This window comes from Coffea arabica, chromosome 6e (genome assembly GCF_036785885.1).
Source record: "Coffea arabica cultivar ET-39 chromosome 6e, Coffea Arabica ET-39 HiFi, whole genome shotgun sequence".
Classification (NCBI taxonomy): domain Eukaryota; kingdom Viridiplantae; phylum Streptophyta; class Magnoliopsida; order Gentianales; family Rubiaceae; genus Coffea; species Coffea arabica.
The window spans coordinates 8663120-8680155 of NC_092321.1; the positions used below are offsets into that span (position 1 = coordinate 8663120).

At 36.4% G+C, this 17036-nt stretch overlaps 1 protein-coding gene across 2 annotated transcripts; it reads right to left on the minus strand.

The window, feature by feature from the left end:
- Positions 1–444: 444 nt before the first annotated feature.
- Positions 445–12512, minus strand: LOC113695627 (serine/threonine-protein kinase VPS15-like). 2 transcript variants are annotated; one of them, XM_027214752.2, is made up of 11 exons: positions 11971–12512; positions 10679–10801; positions 10557–10602; positions 10311–10471; positions 8130–8209; positions 5783–5888; positions 5385–5561; positions 2138–5302; positions 1446–1693; positions 1271–1370; positions 445–827 (listed from the first exon to the last, which is right to left on the minus strand). In XM_027214752.2, the coding sequence occupies exons 1-11, from the start codon at positions 12241–12243 to the stop codon at positions 651–653; spliced, it is 4656 nt and encodes a 1551-aa protein (XP_027070553.1). In that variant the 5' UTR covers positions 12244–12512; the 3' UTR covers positions 445–650. The 2 variants fall into 2 exon arrangements, with proteins under 2 accessions (XP_027070553.1, XP_071911051.1); XM_072054950.1 differs by lacking the exons at positions 5783–5888; positions 10311–10471; positions 10557–10602; positions 10679–10801; positions 11971–12512 and having other exon boundaries at positions 8130–8207.
- Positions 12513–17036: the final 4524 nt, after the last annotated feature.

Below are 17036 nucleotides of genomic sequence, written 5' to 3' on the forward strand. Positions count from 1 at the left end.
CCAAGTCCTAGCTGCATGATACAAAATTCCAACATAATTTCTCAGGGAAATGATTGGCAACTAAATATTTTACAGTTTATTCTTGATTTCTCAAATTTGGAAAATCAGTCTATTGGTGTGCTTCCATCTGAAGTGAAATTTTCAAGATCAATACCACAGACAGGCTCTCACAATGCCTCAAAAATTTCCATCCATCATTATTGCAGTTATCTCAAACGGGAGATAAATCCAATATTTAAAGAACTTCATAGTGGTTGAGCAAACAAAATACTACCTAATCCTGAGTCCAACAGCACTATAACAAATTCTTTTGACAGTTTCACAGTTGAGCCAGTAATGTGGCCTAGGCCAACAAATAAGAATTAAAGTTTCAAAATTAGAGGTCTAAATGGAGTACAACAGTTTCTGACATACTGCAGTACCAAGCTAAAGGAAAGTTGGATGTCAACACAAATGAAAGCATCATTTCCATTGCAAAAAGAAGATATACATGTCACAATATGCTCATTAAGCTGTACAACTAAAGCTAGGTTAGAAATGTAAAGCAGTTAGGAACACAAAAATCTGTATTTCAGATTTGGTAAATACTGTACAATTATTTCTACTGAACCTACAATATATACAATGAACAACAGTTATTTCCGAGTCCTCTACTTCCAAACCTTAATTGCACCATCCCTACTGCTCGAAATCAGAAGCCTCTGGTTCAGCTTCACAGAAGCCAAAGAGAGGACAGAATCACGGTGACATCCTGCAGAATCAGTGGCAGCACCAGCAAGGATAGTCTTTGTGGTCAATCTCATTGTCAAAGGTCGTCTTCTGCCCTCCTGTTTGTAAAAAAGATCAATATAAATTAGTAGGCCATCATCCCAGAACATAAGTGAGGGGCTATTTCTCGTCCAAATGCAGCTAGGTAAGTTTACAATCACAGGCAAAAAGAAGAAGCGATAGAGAACCATTGAACTAAAGAAAATCTTCAGTTTGAAAACGTACGACATTTGAATCCAACACTACCCCCCCCCCCCGGGGGGAAAAAAAAGCCCAACCATCAGTCCAGTTTTCTCCTTCCAGGCATGGCCCAGGATTTTAAACTAGTACCTTTACAATGAGAAGGGAAGAAACTTCTCAAGGATTGCCAAAAAAACATACAACTTAAGAGTCCCTAATAATTCTGAATAGAAGCCTACCCAAATTTTTGAGAACTTCATTAGAAACAATTCATGTCCCAAGTAAAAAAGAGAAACAAATCATGATGATGCCATTAACATACCTGCACAACTTGCACACCGTAGTAAGACTTTGTCTCAAAACTATCATCATTTCCAACTCCCTTTATAGATGGTCCACATACACAATAACTTCGATCAGGGCTGAAGCATAGATATGCAAGGGTCAATAGAATTGCAATGACTGCCCAAATGCATAAAGAAAATTAGAAAATGTACCTGGAATGGTCCCAGCGACGTATTTTCAAGTCAGTACCCCCTGTCAATAGATCCCCGCCTGGCAACGGAAGTAAAGCACGGATGCCAGGAAGACGTGGAGGTGGTTCATTCAACTCATCGATTCTATATTTCGAATTAGCACTTAGCCTGATATCTGATTTGGCATTCCCCTTGCTGGATGCTCTGGCTAATGCCCAAGGCGAGTCAGAAATTTCAGCATCCGTCTCATTATTTGCTACCCTCAACACCTGCAAAAAGCAGAATAAGTAGCACAAAAATCCACCAGTATAAAAGCACGAAATGTTATTGCAGTGATTGAACGACAGGTGCCAACTGCTCATTCCATTCATCAGTCTAACTACAATATCGGGGTTTCGTATATCTTATTCGAGTGAATTTCACATTTAAAATCTAATTGTCTGTGACTTCCAAAGTATCCCAGCACAACAAGTATATTCTCTCAAAAATTACTCCCCAGATGTACATTATACTTCCCCCTCCAATCCTTCTGTATCTCCATAACTAATCATCCCTCCCAAGCATGCATGTTTACCAGCAAGAACATCTATATGGATCATATTCTTTCTAAAATACAACATCACATCAATCAATTTAATCACATTCAGTCAAATTTCACTCTTTTGCTAGATTCTTTACTATTTTGTAAAAAGTACAAAGTGATCCAACTGTACCTGATGGCAGCTTCCATTTTCTGCATTCCAAAGAGAAACTTCATTACACCCTGCTGCAACATAAACAAGAGGTCTGGTAGATAGGGAGAAGGAGGTACTAGGAGGAGGAACAAAAAGGCTCATTTTCTCAATTGGGCATGCAAGAGAATACTGCCATGAATTGACAGGTATTCCAAACCTCAAATCCCAAAGGGTAAGCACGCCTCTTGATGACCCAGTGACAAACCAGTTCCCACAAGGATCTGCAACCAGAGAAGATACATAACCCTCCTCAGGGACCACTTTTGAATTCCAAACATTTGAACTTGTTCTTGTATCCCACAGATGAATTCCACAATTCTGGGTACTGTACAAAATCATTTTGCAAGCACCACCATCAGGGGAGTAGTTCAAAAGGTTTAATATAGCACCTTCTCCAACTCCGTTCTTTTTAACATCAGCTATGCCTGAATATTTCTCCACAACATTGCCCAGTCCCCCGGATATGTAATCAACAGAGAACATGTGTATAGCTCCATCACAAGCTCCAACAACAACTTGAGCAGAACCCTGGATCACAGCAACACACAGTGCTCGACTTCCATCTAAAGAATAAGTTAGGCGCGACCTGAATGAGATATCTTTTTCTAACCTTTTAGAATCCCAAATTTTAACAGTAGAATCTTCAGATGCACTTACGAAAAAGCTATGGTCAGTGGAAACAGCTATGTCATTAACAGCAGAGTGGTGATCCTGGAGATGCGCAACCAACACCCCACGAGGCCTCCACCCTGAATCTGGAATCGTCGATGTTCGCCCAAAAGATGGTACATCTGCACCCTCACTTGAAGCAGAATTACTTTCAATTGAAAGGGAACTCCCTTTTGTTGTACCAGACACTCCCATTTCCAGAAACTTGTTATTTACAAAGGCTGTTTGATCCATTTCCCTGTCTTCAACTTCATGTACAACCCTTCGCAATTGTGTGGAACCACCACCAATGCTGATTGAGCCTGAGATAAACTTAGGAGCTGGATCTGAATTGGCCAAGCTAAATGATTTACTAACTGGATCCATCCATGGCAAGGATGCAGAACCAAAACCTAAAGAACCACATGGTAATGATGAATCAGAGACTGTTGGAGAGCCTGCAGCTCGTTTGTTATCAACTTTAAAGTAATACAAAGGAATGCCTTGTGATGATTTCTCCATTAAACTGTTCATTCCACTAAGAGGTGGAGAGATAAAACCGGGCAACTGCAACTTTTCAGAATCCAGGAAGTCGCCAGAATCCATAGCCATAGGACTTTGCACTGAGTTGCCCACAACTTTTGAATTCTGGTCATTATCATTACAATCTGCAAGATCCAGAGGCAGATTTGCACGTTCAACAACTTTATTGCTCTGAAGATCTCTTTGTCGGTCAGACCAGCACATCATTGGATCCAGCTCCTTCACCCCTCTCTGAAGAAAATCCACTGTTTCCCAATTTTTAGCCTGTGAGTCACTGTTGTACCATATTTTTCGCTGTCTCTCCAGCATGTCTGAGCTCCTGGCACTTTCTAAAACACGATAGTATCTCTCTCTTGACACTGGCGGCTCTAGGCATGAAAAAAGAGCCTTTTCTGAAGCTAAAGATGCTGGTTGTCTACGCAGGAAGGTGCGTATAACAGGCACAAGGAAAACATATGAATCTACTGCACCTAAACTCTCACTGCTAGCTGCAATGAATGTGACATCGGCCCTCCTGACCCATTGACTAGGATAACACAACAGTGGAAAAGCGTGTTCTATCATCTCAAGCAAGATTCTCTTCCTTAGAAATCCACTTTTGCATAAAATAGCTAGGCATTCCAGTGCATTCACAATTACAGCCTCAGTTACATCGCTTAAAGCCTGCTCAATGTATGGCAAAAGATATTCCTCGACACTCCTTTGTCCCACGAAAAAGCAGACATATATGATCTGTCCATAAAACACTGCCCTGAGTTGCTCATCTCGGTCATTTAGGAAAGCAGGGAGGATGGGCAACAAGAAATCATTACTCTGCCTCTGGCCAAAAAACCAGCAAAGATTGCCAATGTCATGCAGGAGTGCTCTCCTGATATTTGGTGTTTGCTTTGGGCCCATCACAAGTTCTTGAATGACATCCGCAATAGACTTCCTTAATTGCACAAGCTGTGCATCACTATTTGGACTGTATCTCCTTCCAGATGTATCAGAGGATGTAGAGAGTGACTTCTGTGGCGAACTTGATTCACTGAGAACTCCTGCCTCACTCAAACTTATAGAGTGAATCAAAAACCCATAAGCAGTAAGTGCCAGCTTAGATATATTGCTTGCATAACATATCCTTACACTTTCCTCTGGATCATCAGGGAGCATGGAGAGCATTGGAAGAATATACTCGGGAAAAATTTTAGCATCACTGGGTGGAAAATCTCTGACTAAGGGAAGAATGTCACATAAAGTCTCTAGGGCAGCACAACGCACAATTGCAGCTGGATCTGAGAGCATTGCAATAACATATGGAAGCACACGCTGCAATCGATCTTCATCATCAATGTATAAGGAACACGACTTCAATAGAAGCACAGCTCCTCTCCTCATGAATGGCAGTTTGACATTTCTTATGCAAGAACAGAGCAATGAGGCAATCAGAACCATACCTTCACAGCTCATGATATCTTGAGGTAATGGTAGAAAAGGCATACCAAAAGTGTCTGACTGGTTGTCATAATCCGACATTAATGAGTTCAAATCACTTGTTGTTATCTTTCTTAAGAAGGGATGGTGACTTCTGTTAAATATATTAGAGATACTCTGAATCAGCTCATCAGGAGATTGCACATCACACTGCTTTCTGTTTTGAGAATATGCAGATCTAGCCACACCTTCCAGCAACGGTTTCATGCTATGAAATCGATTATTTTCCTTCACATCCCTGAGTAGATTACCAACATCACCAAGAAGATCAAACCTATCATGAATCGAGCCCTTATCCACCTTTTCTCTTTTGCTACTGGTGTCCTTCTCCACATTTGTATTATGTTGTGCATCTGTCCCATGCAGAGATTGATGCATAGCATCTAAAGAAAGCGCCTCCCCAGAAACAGTCTCCTTGACTACACTACTGCTCATCATTTGTCTAAGAATCTCTTGAAAAGACGTCTGGCATATTAAAACCTACACCAAGGAACTTTCTAAATAAGCTTGAGCACAGCGTAATTATCACCAAGATAAAGATCAAGCACCAAAAATGCCTTACCCTTGCATCAGAATTAAGGGGATTCAACAAGGAATAGAAATTGTGGAGAAATGGAGAGAAGTAGCCAGGAAACACAATGCCAGAGAAGTTCTGCAGATAGCTTTCAGCAGAAAAACGTGCCTCCGGATCCAATTGAATCATATGAAGAATCATCTTGCGGATTCCTGAATCTGGAATCTTTATGCAAACAAGATAAAGACCAAAAATAAAAGTTAATTTAGAGATTCAATAAACACTCTAAGTGGACTAGTAGGCAAACACTTCAACCTATATAGTGAAGTCAATGTTCCATGAAATTTCTTGAAAGAGATTAATTGGGAAAATATGATGACACAAGAAGAAGCAGAGAAAGGTCCTTTGGTTAGAGCCAAGTTAAAATGGCATTGACTAGATCTTACTTTTTCTAGATGTTGGCTAGGATCATATTGTCCTCTACGATAAGCAAGCAGTTGAGACAACTCAAACAATGGCTGACCCTCGAGGAATAGCTCAGCTATTACACACCTGAAGCAAGAACATGAAATTGAAGAAAAGTGTAAATCCATTGTATCACAAGGCAAGAGCTTATTGCCATATAGATAAAGACATCCTCATCAAAGATTTGTGCCTCAACCATAAAAGCAACCATCCAAAGCCAAAAAAGTCAAGAAAATTAGTTTGTGAACTGCTTTGTATAACGTAAAAAGAGAACCTCTTGACCCAACCAATATGTATATACCAATAAAATGTAGCAACTAAAGCAAACAAAACTTAAAATGATAGACCACAACTGGATTGCTTGGATGAAATATGTAGAAATGATAGTAATTAATTTGATTGTGCTCTAACATGAACGCTCACTTGAGGGCTGTACATGATTATGCAAGCCCAATTAATCTCCTATACACTAGCAGTGTCTGTCAGGCCTGGATGCATGACAACTAATTTTAATTTCAATTTGAAATCCAAGTTTTACATGGCAAGCACCCAAGGCCAACAGTGCATTCATTGTCGGTGCATATAAGATTAATCCATAGACAAGAGCTAAAACAAATGCTGTTGATCTAGAACCCTAATCTCTTTTTCAGAAATACCAATTTGATTACCACATGATATAGAAGTATAAGTTATTGCAAAGAACTTTGGTTGTTTATGGACTCCTGCAAAAGCAACTGATGTGAAGCGCATCACATTCCTTGAATGGGTTTGGGGCAATTTCATTGCTGTTGTTGAGGAATAAATCATTGATCTACTTGTAGGATTTGATACAAAAGGTAAAAGAATCTTTACCCAATTTTATTAAAGATCTATTGTCACCAATGTACTGTATTAAACAAAGAATCTCACAGATCAACATAGTCCTACTACTTTCACATACTTCATCCATGTGGGCCAATTATAAGTCCCAACCACACTTTAGTCAGCCCCCACAAAAAAGAACACATTTTTTTCTCCATGTTTTGACTTACTTAGTAAGGTGACAATGTTATTTGGCTATTTGCACAACAGCAAGATCGTCAAAACAAAAGATGAACTTGCACAGCAAGCTAAAAGCTACAAGATGTGAGTTCAAGGAAATAACCTGTTCGAGCTTGCCAGATCAAGTCATTCAAAGTAACAGGCAGAAAGAGGGTAGAAAATGATACTGTTCATATATAGCGCAAAGTCCAGGATGCCAGAGAGATACTATCATCTATGTCCAATAAGAAACAATGATTCCCACTCACACAAACGATTTCAGACAAGTTTCTGACACATATCAAGCTCAGATCCAGAATTCCATCAAAAGATGAAATGACTATTGTTTTAAAAATGTAAAGCAAGACACAAAAGTAGAAATTTTATCATATAATAAAGAAAGACAAACATGTGATACTATCATCTATTTAATAAAATATCAATAAGACAAGCAATGTTCCTTAGATGGAAAAACAAATCCTGGATCAAGAAACATCTTATTGTTAAGTTAACATAATCAGATACTTTACTTCCAAGTTCAGGTTCTTATAAAACATCAGTGATATTTATGCTCAAGCAGCATATGCAGGTATAAGTAAATTAAAATTTCAGGGCAAACAAAGACTTGCACAAGGAAAAAATTATTCTTTCAAAATGGGAAAGAAGGTCTCATCATATCTTCAATTCAGTAAATTGCAATCTAGTGTGTGCATTTGTGTATTTCAATTCGCATAAATAATTTTAAAAGCATGTATAAGTTTAGTTAATGCCACTTCTCATGTACTGGGAAAAGCATATTTACCACCTTTAGGCATCACATTAGATTTCTCAAGCACCACTGCCCATGCTTTTACAAGACAACAACCCTCTTGGCAATAAAACAAAAGCAGTGCAAGGGGCTAATATAGAACAATTTGCAGCAGAAGGGGCACTAAACTTGTTAGTGATATAGGCTGAAGCCAAAGAGAAAATCTGGAACTTAAACAATAACCGGGAAGTAAAGGATTCTGGGTCAATTGATAAAAAATTAGCATAGGCAGCAACAATTGTCTTTTGATAGTATTGCAAAAGAAAAGACCCACATTGACCAAAAAATCAACTGTCACAATACATGTTGCCACTTTCAACACAATTTCCACTTATCTGCACACTGACGTAAACATGATTCTACTACTATGGAGCATTTAAGAAGCAAATGCTCCTTGAATACCAAAACTTCAAGAACCAAAGCGATAAATTATTTCCAGTGTATTTTTTAATAAAGTAATCTTCAATTCCAAATTATCAGCTCAAATGCAGAAAACTTACCCTACAGCAAAGATGTCCATTGATGGTTTTAATGGTGCATCTTGAGCAACTTGCGTTTCACCTCCATGCCCATAAAATCTCTGAAAAATGAAAGCAACTTCTATTAGTGAGTATAGACAAAAGGCAACTGTCACATTCACTAAATGCAATTCTCTCTCTCTCTCTCTCTCTCTCTCTCTCTTCATTCATTTTCTTTGTAGAAAAGAACTTCTAATATTTCACAGTCTAGTTAACCATGCTATAAATAACCAATTTTCCATTTGAAAGAGGAAAAGAATCAATCAATACTTGGTAACAATTTGATGATCATGTGTCATGAATGGTCAACATAGGATCAAAATTAATCTCCAGTCCGAATTAGTCTTACAGGGGATGATAATTTCGCTGATTGTGACCATTCAGGTGATCCATACTTCAGGTATTGGATTCTTCTACAAGACTTTTGTTTTTGCCTTTTATTTTCTACACTTCCTAATGCATTTTGCTTCCCATCATCATTAGCATAATGTTTATGTCCTTTCTGCACTAGAAGAAACCTAAACATATGTTGTTGTACCTAACAGACAAGGAGAAAAGAAAGTCCATTTATTTGTCTTCTTATATCCATCCATAACCTTATCACAACTGTGATCATGAATCCAATAAAGCTTACAAAGGCAGCTGCACAAACTAAACATAAATGGTCAGGGCTACCAAGAAAGTTGTGAAAATTGAAAAACAATATTTATCGACCAAAAAGTTCGAGAAGAGTTTCCTTGTTTTACCTTAATTGGACAAAGGGAGAACTCTGAAGTAAGAGATCTAGATGTCAAAAAAGCAATTAATATGAAATGTCTGTAGTAATGAATTTCAATTTTGTCAAGGGGGCGAAAAAACACACAGTTACGTAATTGCACATAGATTCAGCAAGGGTGTCATTTAGTAATTGTCATGGTAAGTGCTGTTTCCTTAAACATAAATAAGCCGTCTGCCTTGCACTAATAGGGGAAATTACGAATGTTTAGAAAGTTCATCTTCAAAAGGACAAGGAGGAGGAAGCAATATTTGGTTGTTACTAGTTGTCAGGCAAATTAAGAAAACCACTCCATCGAACTAAAAGAATCACCAATAAAGCTGATCAAGATAGTCAAGTACTTTTATTGTGAGTTAAGCTAGTGTCTTTGAAAAGAAATACAACCAAAAACTCATTCTAGCACTATGTATACAGACAACCAAAATTAACTTTTCATCTGAAATTGGATCTCACCAGCACAAACGAATAGGAAGCAGACAACATTCTCCAGAATACACCAAAAAGGTCATTCTTCTAGGGCACTTCTTACAGAAAATAAGAAGTTACTTCCATTAGTCACCAAAAGGAAAGAAGTTGACTCATATTAGGCAGGCCCTTTTAAAAAATGAGAAATATATGTTGTTAACTGCATAGTGTTTCCCCCTATCTTTATGTTTTATGACACCAGCCAACTGAAAGGTTGAAAGTCAGCCACTCTAATCAAACAAGCAATCCATTAACAATATGAAAAATCATGACAAGAAGTTCATATATCTAGCAAAACTTCTCTGCCAAGCAATTTTATACGTCCTCCCAGACCTGAATAATGAAAAGCATTGTTTGGATTGAGATGATTTCAGATAAAATAATTTGCTTCACAAATTCCAATTACCTTTTTATCTTCCCAGTCACCTTTTTATCTCACATACATCACATCATAAAAAGCGCTACAGTAATTATCTCAAATAAATCATCCAAATAAACTCCTATCCAAACAAACCCTCATAACTAGAATCCAAATTTATTTCATTAAGCAAAAACCAGAAAGGTACAATCATAAAGCAATGCGCCAATGAAAAAATTAGCAATTCAAAGTAACAGAAGATCTAAGCAATTTTATGATCATCTCAACTGTATCACATTCTAGGCAGGATATTGCCAAAATCCCAAGGCTTATGAGATGCTTTAAATTTGTATTAGCATTAACCCCTATAGTACTAGGACGAAAAGTTTAATTTGAAGTCAAGAACTAGAAAAGCTCAAACTAAAATATTATTTCCCATCCTGCATATGTTAACATAGATTTTCACATAAATATTAGATGAATTACAAAATTAAATTAAATTAAGCTTATCTTGCTAAATCTCTGGTTGGGAAAAAAAAAAGATTAACTAGAATAAGAAACCAACCTCAGGAGCAAGGTAACACCGCCTTCTTCCACCAGTGTCAAAGAAAAACGAAAAATCAGAAGGATCATCATGTGGAATATACGTCGGTTTGAATGATGCAAAATCAGCAAGATAAAGCCAGTTCCAGGAAGTAACCAGAACATTCTCACACTTAATATCACCTGCATCAGATTAAATTAAGTTACTTCTTCCTAAGAATCAATATAATGTTGCTAACAGAGGAGATTAAATTTACACTTATCTTACCATGACAAACTCCATTTTCATGGCTCTGTTTTGCAGCATAAAGCAGCTGCAAGACCAAAAATTTCATTAAGCCCTAACTGCAACTAAAAGACTAACACTGCAATGAGAAGAAAGAAAGAAACCTGAAAAGCCAGCCATTTCTTCTCAACAAGACTGAGGAAAGGTCGAGTGCTCAACCGATCATGAAGATTATTAAAAAAGTATTGCCTCAACAAGTAGGCAGCTTTGTCAGTTTCAAGCCAAAACTGCAGCATACAACATTTGCAAAATAAGACCATTTTAAGCCACCAAAAAAGCAAGAAAACAAAACAATCATAAAGTCTTAAACTCCTTAAAGCGACTAAAAACCACAATTATTCAATCATTCAGAAGGATTCATCAGTCAATGAGACAATTAAACATCTAAATGTAGATAAAGTAAAAGCCCTCCTTTTGGTGTCAAAAATTACTGTCAGTTTATGTCACACCAAAACTGCCCTTTAGAGTTAGTATTAAAACTACTCAAATCTACTTTCATTTTACATCATGATCTCAAAAACAGTAGCTTCATTTATTAAGAAAAAGAAAAGGGCAATATAACCATCTTTCCAGCAAGCACAGGCATAGGATATGCCATATACACTAGTCTCCAGAAGTTATTTCTGCCTTTCTTCATTTTCAGTCGAAACTTCAGGGAATTCGAAACCTAAATTTATGGTCATCACCTAAACACATTCCTACCAAATGTAAAAGGAAGAGAAAAAAAAAAGAATGCAAAGTATTTCCATCAAAGTATCAGCCTCGTGGTGCCCCCAAATTCCAATGAAAAAAACAATTTCAGACTGACATGAATGATTTACAAATTTGTCTTTATAAACCTTCAATTGGTAGCATAAACTAAATTATTTTAAATAAATACTACTTTACAAACACTATTTTTCCCTGAGCTCCACTTTCTCCTAATACCCATATTGGTAAACCATAATTCTACCTAGCTTGTAACAAAGTAACCGGGAGAAATTCAAATAGCAGCATCACTTTGATAAAGCATTAATCTGATGCAACTCATTTCCGCCACTGATGTCCATTGCTTTTGGCAATCCCAAAAGGAACACTAGTTCCCAGAGCTCGACTATGAACACGAGCTTAATATTTACTTCTGGCCCTTTGCTTACTACATATTACGCTCTCATTTAACTGCTTTATAAGATGCTGCAACCAAAAATTAAAATGCATCCCTTTTATTAAATATGCTTCACACTACAATTTCTCTTCCACGTTCTTCTAAGGAATGAAGTACTAATCTCGGCAAGGGTGATACCAATTTTAGCCCTATCCTCAAACTAAAATACAATTAAAATCAATTCACAAATATCAGTGCGAAGGTGCATTTATGTACAAATAAATGTACTTCAGAGTAAAAGTAGAGGCAGACCTGGAAGGGCCAGACATGAGGGTGATCGAGGCCAGTGAATACACCGCGAATTTGGGAGAGGCGGCGCTCGTAGTCGCGTAAGTCAATGGAGTCCCCTCTTTTGAAATAAACCTTGACTAGCACAAGTCCTTCGTCGTGCTTGCACAGGATCGATTTCAGGAATCGTCCTCGGCCCAAGACTTCTTTCAATACTAAATTATAAGAAGACGGTAAATCGTGCAGGTAATACTCCGTCGCCGAAGCTTGCGTTGTTCGCGCGATTTTATTCCCCATTCTGAGCTTGTGTTGTTTTCCCTCCAAGCGTTTGAATTAGCTAGGGTTTTGTTTTCTGTTTTGCTTTTAATTGTTTCTTTCACATTGCGCAGGTCCGGTTTAACGGTGACCGAAGCGCGGCAGAGAGGGGGATCGGAGGCGGAGGTGGTGATGGGAAGGGACGGAAAAGGGGGGAGCTGCGGTTGCGTGGGACTGTGTGGCGGAAGCAAGGTAATGCTACTGCAGCGGATCGTTAATTTTCCAGTGGTTTATTGCCATGTCATCAACGATTTGTTTTCACGTCTTGCACAAGATTGTGAAAAAGCGTGGACGTAAACTATTCAATGGAAATTGCATTTTCTCACGCTTTTCACCACTCCACTTTTTTTCTTTTTTTTTTATAAAAAAAAAACCAGTCAATGCTCTTTGCGGATAAATTTTGGCTTCTCCTTTTGTTGTGAATTCTTGTGCTTTGTGTTATAAGTAAGTTATTAAAAATCAAATGTCATAATTCGGTCAATCATTAGAAATTAAACATTAATGGTGTAATATATCGTATTGTTTTTCATAATTTATACCAAAATCCTACTATTAAGCAATAAATTGCCTTCCATATATTAACAAATCATCCAAAATCCTAGTATCGGGTATTTCTACTAAAACAAGTTTTTTAAATATAATGTTACAGTATTACACAATAACTCAAAAAATATTTTATCCATACAATATATCAAATATTTCAAAAAAAAATTATATACACTGTTACAGTAACATTTTTCAAAAACATTCCAAAAAACAACTAATCCAAACGGAACTAATAAGGGTGCCTTTGGGAGTTGAGGGTTTGGACTGAAAAGAAAGGGAGAGAAGAGAAAATCTGATTTTCCTTTGTTTGTGAGTTTTTAGTAAGAAGGAAAAGAAAAAAATGGGAGGATGAATAGTAGATAAAATTTTTCCTCCCAAATTGAAAAGAAATGAAGAGAAAGTTAGAGGAACCTTATAAAATTTTTTTAAAATACTTATTTTATCCTTAAAAATGTCTTGAACAAATATAATGACTTTCATATCCAAAATCATTCCACTAATTCTCAAAACTCCCAAATAACATAACAATCCCTTCTCTCCTCTCGTAACTTAAGTTCTCCCTTCTTCACTTTTCTATCCTAAACTCCCAAACTTAGCCTAAGTGTGTATTTATATCCTTTTTTGTTCTTTTGAAGGTGGCTAGCATTCTCGATAAAACATAAGAAGTTCTCCGATGCAATTAGGAGGAGGTACTTGCAAATAAAACAATAGCTTCCCCCAATCAAACTATTAAAGTTCAAGCCAAGTCGTGCAAGCACAATTAGCGCAAATCTTCAACGTTACGTGTTAGATACTTGGATATATCTGTGAAATGTTTTTTCGTGGAATTAAACTTCTGCAAATATGAATCAATTATTAAATAAAAGAAATAAATTGATTTCCTTTTTGTGCCCTTATCGCCATCATATTTACCTATTCCCTGTAATTTGCTAGGCTTGATTAGATTTAGAAGCAAGTAAAACAACGTTCTCAATCGCGAGGAAGAAACCATTCGATCATCAAAAAGAGTACGCCCATAAGAATTCCACACAGTATGGATTCACAGATCGGACAACTCAAGGAACAGAAGAACGCACAAGAATTTATTTAATATGGTAAATCACAGATCACCATAGATTCATATATCTAGGTATAATCAAAGGCGTATTTACATTTCCAAGTTCATAAAAAACAAAGAAATCAGAAGATCAACATTTGATAATCACAGCCGATGACGATGACGATGATATTTATGATCTTCAGTCTTCGTTCTTAATAGGATCTTCATAGTTGGGATCATTTACGTCGAGAGCTTCTTTGTGGATCCGTCCTAGCTCAGCATCGGAGTAACCGTCACCGGACCACGTGAACTTGCCGCCATGGCCACCTTTCTTCGGCGATCCATTCATGCCTGTAGCCGATTTCCTGTCTCTCCTGATCTCCTGACCGTTGCCGGCCTTCACATTTGTCTTGGAGCTTTTGCCGGAATTCTTCATCTGTCTCTCTCCACTCGTGGCTCTTCTGTATCTACTCTATCAATTGAAGCGAGTGAGAACAGGAAACCCAGGTTGGCAGAATTTATAGGAAGCTCGGGGGTTTGTACATTGGGAGCGGTATTTTAATCGCGACCTTGTGGGCTGATCATGTAACATGACAGCGACTGTAACAAATGGATAAGAACGGACTATTCTGTCATTTTTTTATTTTATTTTTTTGGGTATGGGAACAAACTCCGGTTTTCTTTACCAGCCAAATCAATGATCATACACTCACATTAGCACATTTGAGCATTGGGCAGTGGTTGTTGGAATTTAACATTTTTAAAAAAAATTTGAAATTCTCATTACTTGATTAAAATTTGTAAATTTTAAAAAGAAATGCTGTATATAGCTACACCTTGCCATTGATTTATTTTTTGTTCAATAGAAAGGGTTTTGACTCATTTCTTTTGTATTCCTGCACATCATTACTCAACTATAGCATTCTAGCTTTAATGTAAACCCTTTGGCTTTGGTACAAATAAACTAGGTCAATTAGAACTCCACCATAGCCCAGAGAGAAGGGTCTTCACACTCACACGCTTTGACCAGGACAAGAAGCTGGATATACAAAACGGAATTGATACTTAACGTAAATTTGCAATGATTATCAATGACAGTACCAGTGCCTAAAGCATTTTACGAATTTTTTTTGTGAAAAAAAAAGAATAACAAAAAACTTATCCCACCAGTTTTTTTTAGTTATTAATGTACATATTTAATGCATTTCCTTCATAGATGAAGATGACATGACATTGATGTTAGACCAAATTGTTATTCTTGACTTGTACCCAAAGACACTCACAATAAGACAAGTCCAGATATTGGAACTTCTTATATATTTGAAAAAAGAAAAACTTTAGGAAAACAATATAATTGTTTGCTTAACTTCTGCTATGCAAATGAATCGTGATACTGCAACTAATTTACTATTTTCGACAAACATTCCCTTAACTTCTTGTACCAGTTTGCTGGTTAATTATTTCACTCAAAACCCTGCTCCAGAGATTGTTAAACTCAAAATGACTGAGGGCCTCGGACAGCATGCAAACCAATTGCAGTATAATTAATGGAGTTCAGAAATAATACCTATTTAATGGAGTTTGTTTGGATAGGAAGATATGCAAAAAAAATTAAAATTAAAATTTATTATATTTACATCATAAATACAATTTTCAATTATCTTTTTATCTCACATGCATCACATCACAAAAAAAGTGTTACAATAATTATTTCAAATAACCTCCTATCTCAGCATGTATCTCAGTCGCTTTCAATTTGATTCGCGATTATAGTATTGAAATAACGTGGCACGAATTGGAAGGAAGAAAATGAGAATTGTCCTATTTTCAATCATTATTCACTCTCTTTTTCTTCCCCGTCGCCCTTAAATTTTGTCACGAGGAGCAGAGGTGGAGCCAAGTATAACTGAGGGTAGGCAATTACCCCATCTTCCCTCCCCCTTTCCCGGGCAACAAACCCCCTCTTCAATTTTGAGATATTTTCTTTTCAGGCTTAGAATTTTTGAAAAATTTTAAGTTGTTCCTTATTTGAACCCCTTGAATTTTTTCAATTTTTCAATTTTATCTACTTTGCCCCAATATTTTTATAAAAATCTCTTTCTTATCTATATTGTCTGCCTAAAGAACTTTAAATATTTATTTTTCATTTACATTGACTGCTCTTAATAAATTAAAAATTAAAAATTTTTACGCTTCACAAGAAGTTGGATATAATTAAAATTAGTTATTCATGTAAATTTAACAATAAACTCTTTTAACGTTTCCAAACTACCACTACATTGTAGTACAATTTAGATATCAAAATATAATTGACATAATGAATAAAAATGTATGCTTAACATAAATGCCTTTTAGTTATAAATTTACTATAACTACAATTGATGTGGCGTCAAAAATTGAAATCTCAAATCCTAGGGCCCTAATTCCACCACTGATGAGCAAGGTGGGACTTCAAATCTTCTGTCCCTAAAGTATTCTCTGTACCCTCTGTCCCTTATTTGTACAGCTGTCACGTGTTTCTAACCTTTTGTTAACCCAAACTCAAATAAACCGATAATAATCAGTTTATAAGTTTACTTAAAATCAATTAAAACAGATAACTCAAAATTTTTTTAAATTTTTTTTTAACAAAAAAGAGTCTTGTTGATCATAAACATAGAAACCAACTAAAACTCTTCTTTATTTTTTACCCCAAATCAACAAGACTATTTTTTGTTAAAAAGAAAATTAAAAAAAGTTTTGAGTTATATGTTTTAATTGATTTTGAGTAAACTTGTAAACCGATTATTATCGATTTATTTGAGTTTGGATTAATAAAAGGTTAGAGACACGTGGCAGCTGTACAAATAAGGGACATAGGGGACAAAAACTACTCTGGGGACAAAAACTACTTTGGGGACAGAGGATTCGAAGCCGCAAGGTGGCTTTCCCGTGATCCTTCAATTGTTCCATAAGAAATAGTTATGCTCTTTGCATGTTTTATAATAGCTATACAATAACTATACATCTATACAACATATAATGCCTAAGTCACAGTTGTTGGTGTAAAATGACTTTTGTCATCTTTTAAACTTTCTATTTTATCCTTATAAAGATTAATCTATACGATACAATATATAATGCTTGAGTAATGATAACTGGTGAAAATTTTTTGTTGTCTTTTAAACTTTCAAATTTGTCCTTATAAAAA

Excerpts from the sequence above, each read along its gene's own strand:
- LOC113695627 (XM_027214752.2), bottom strand. The coding sequence starts at position 12,243 with ATGGGGAATAAAATCGCGCGAACAACGCAAGCTTCGGCGACGGAGTAT. Across the intron at positions 10,802-11,970 it reads CTCATGTCTGGCCCTTCCAG|TTTTGGCTTGAAACTGACAA; the intron begins GTCTGCCTCTAC and ends TGTATGCTGCAG. Across the intron at positions 1,371-1,445 it reads CGTCGCTGGGACCATTCCAG|CCCTGATCGAAGTTATTGTG; the intron begins GTACATTTTCTA and ends TCTATGCTTCAG.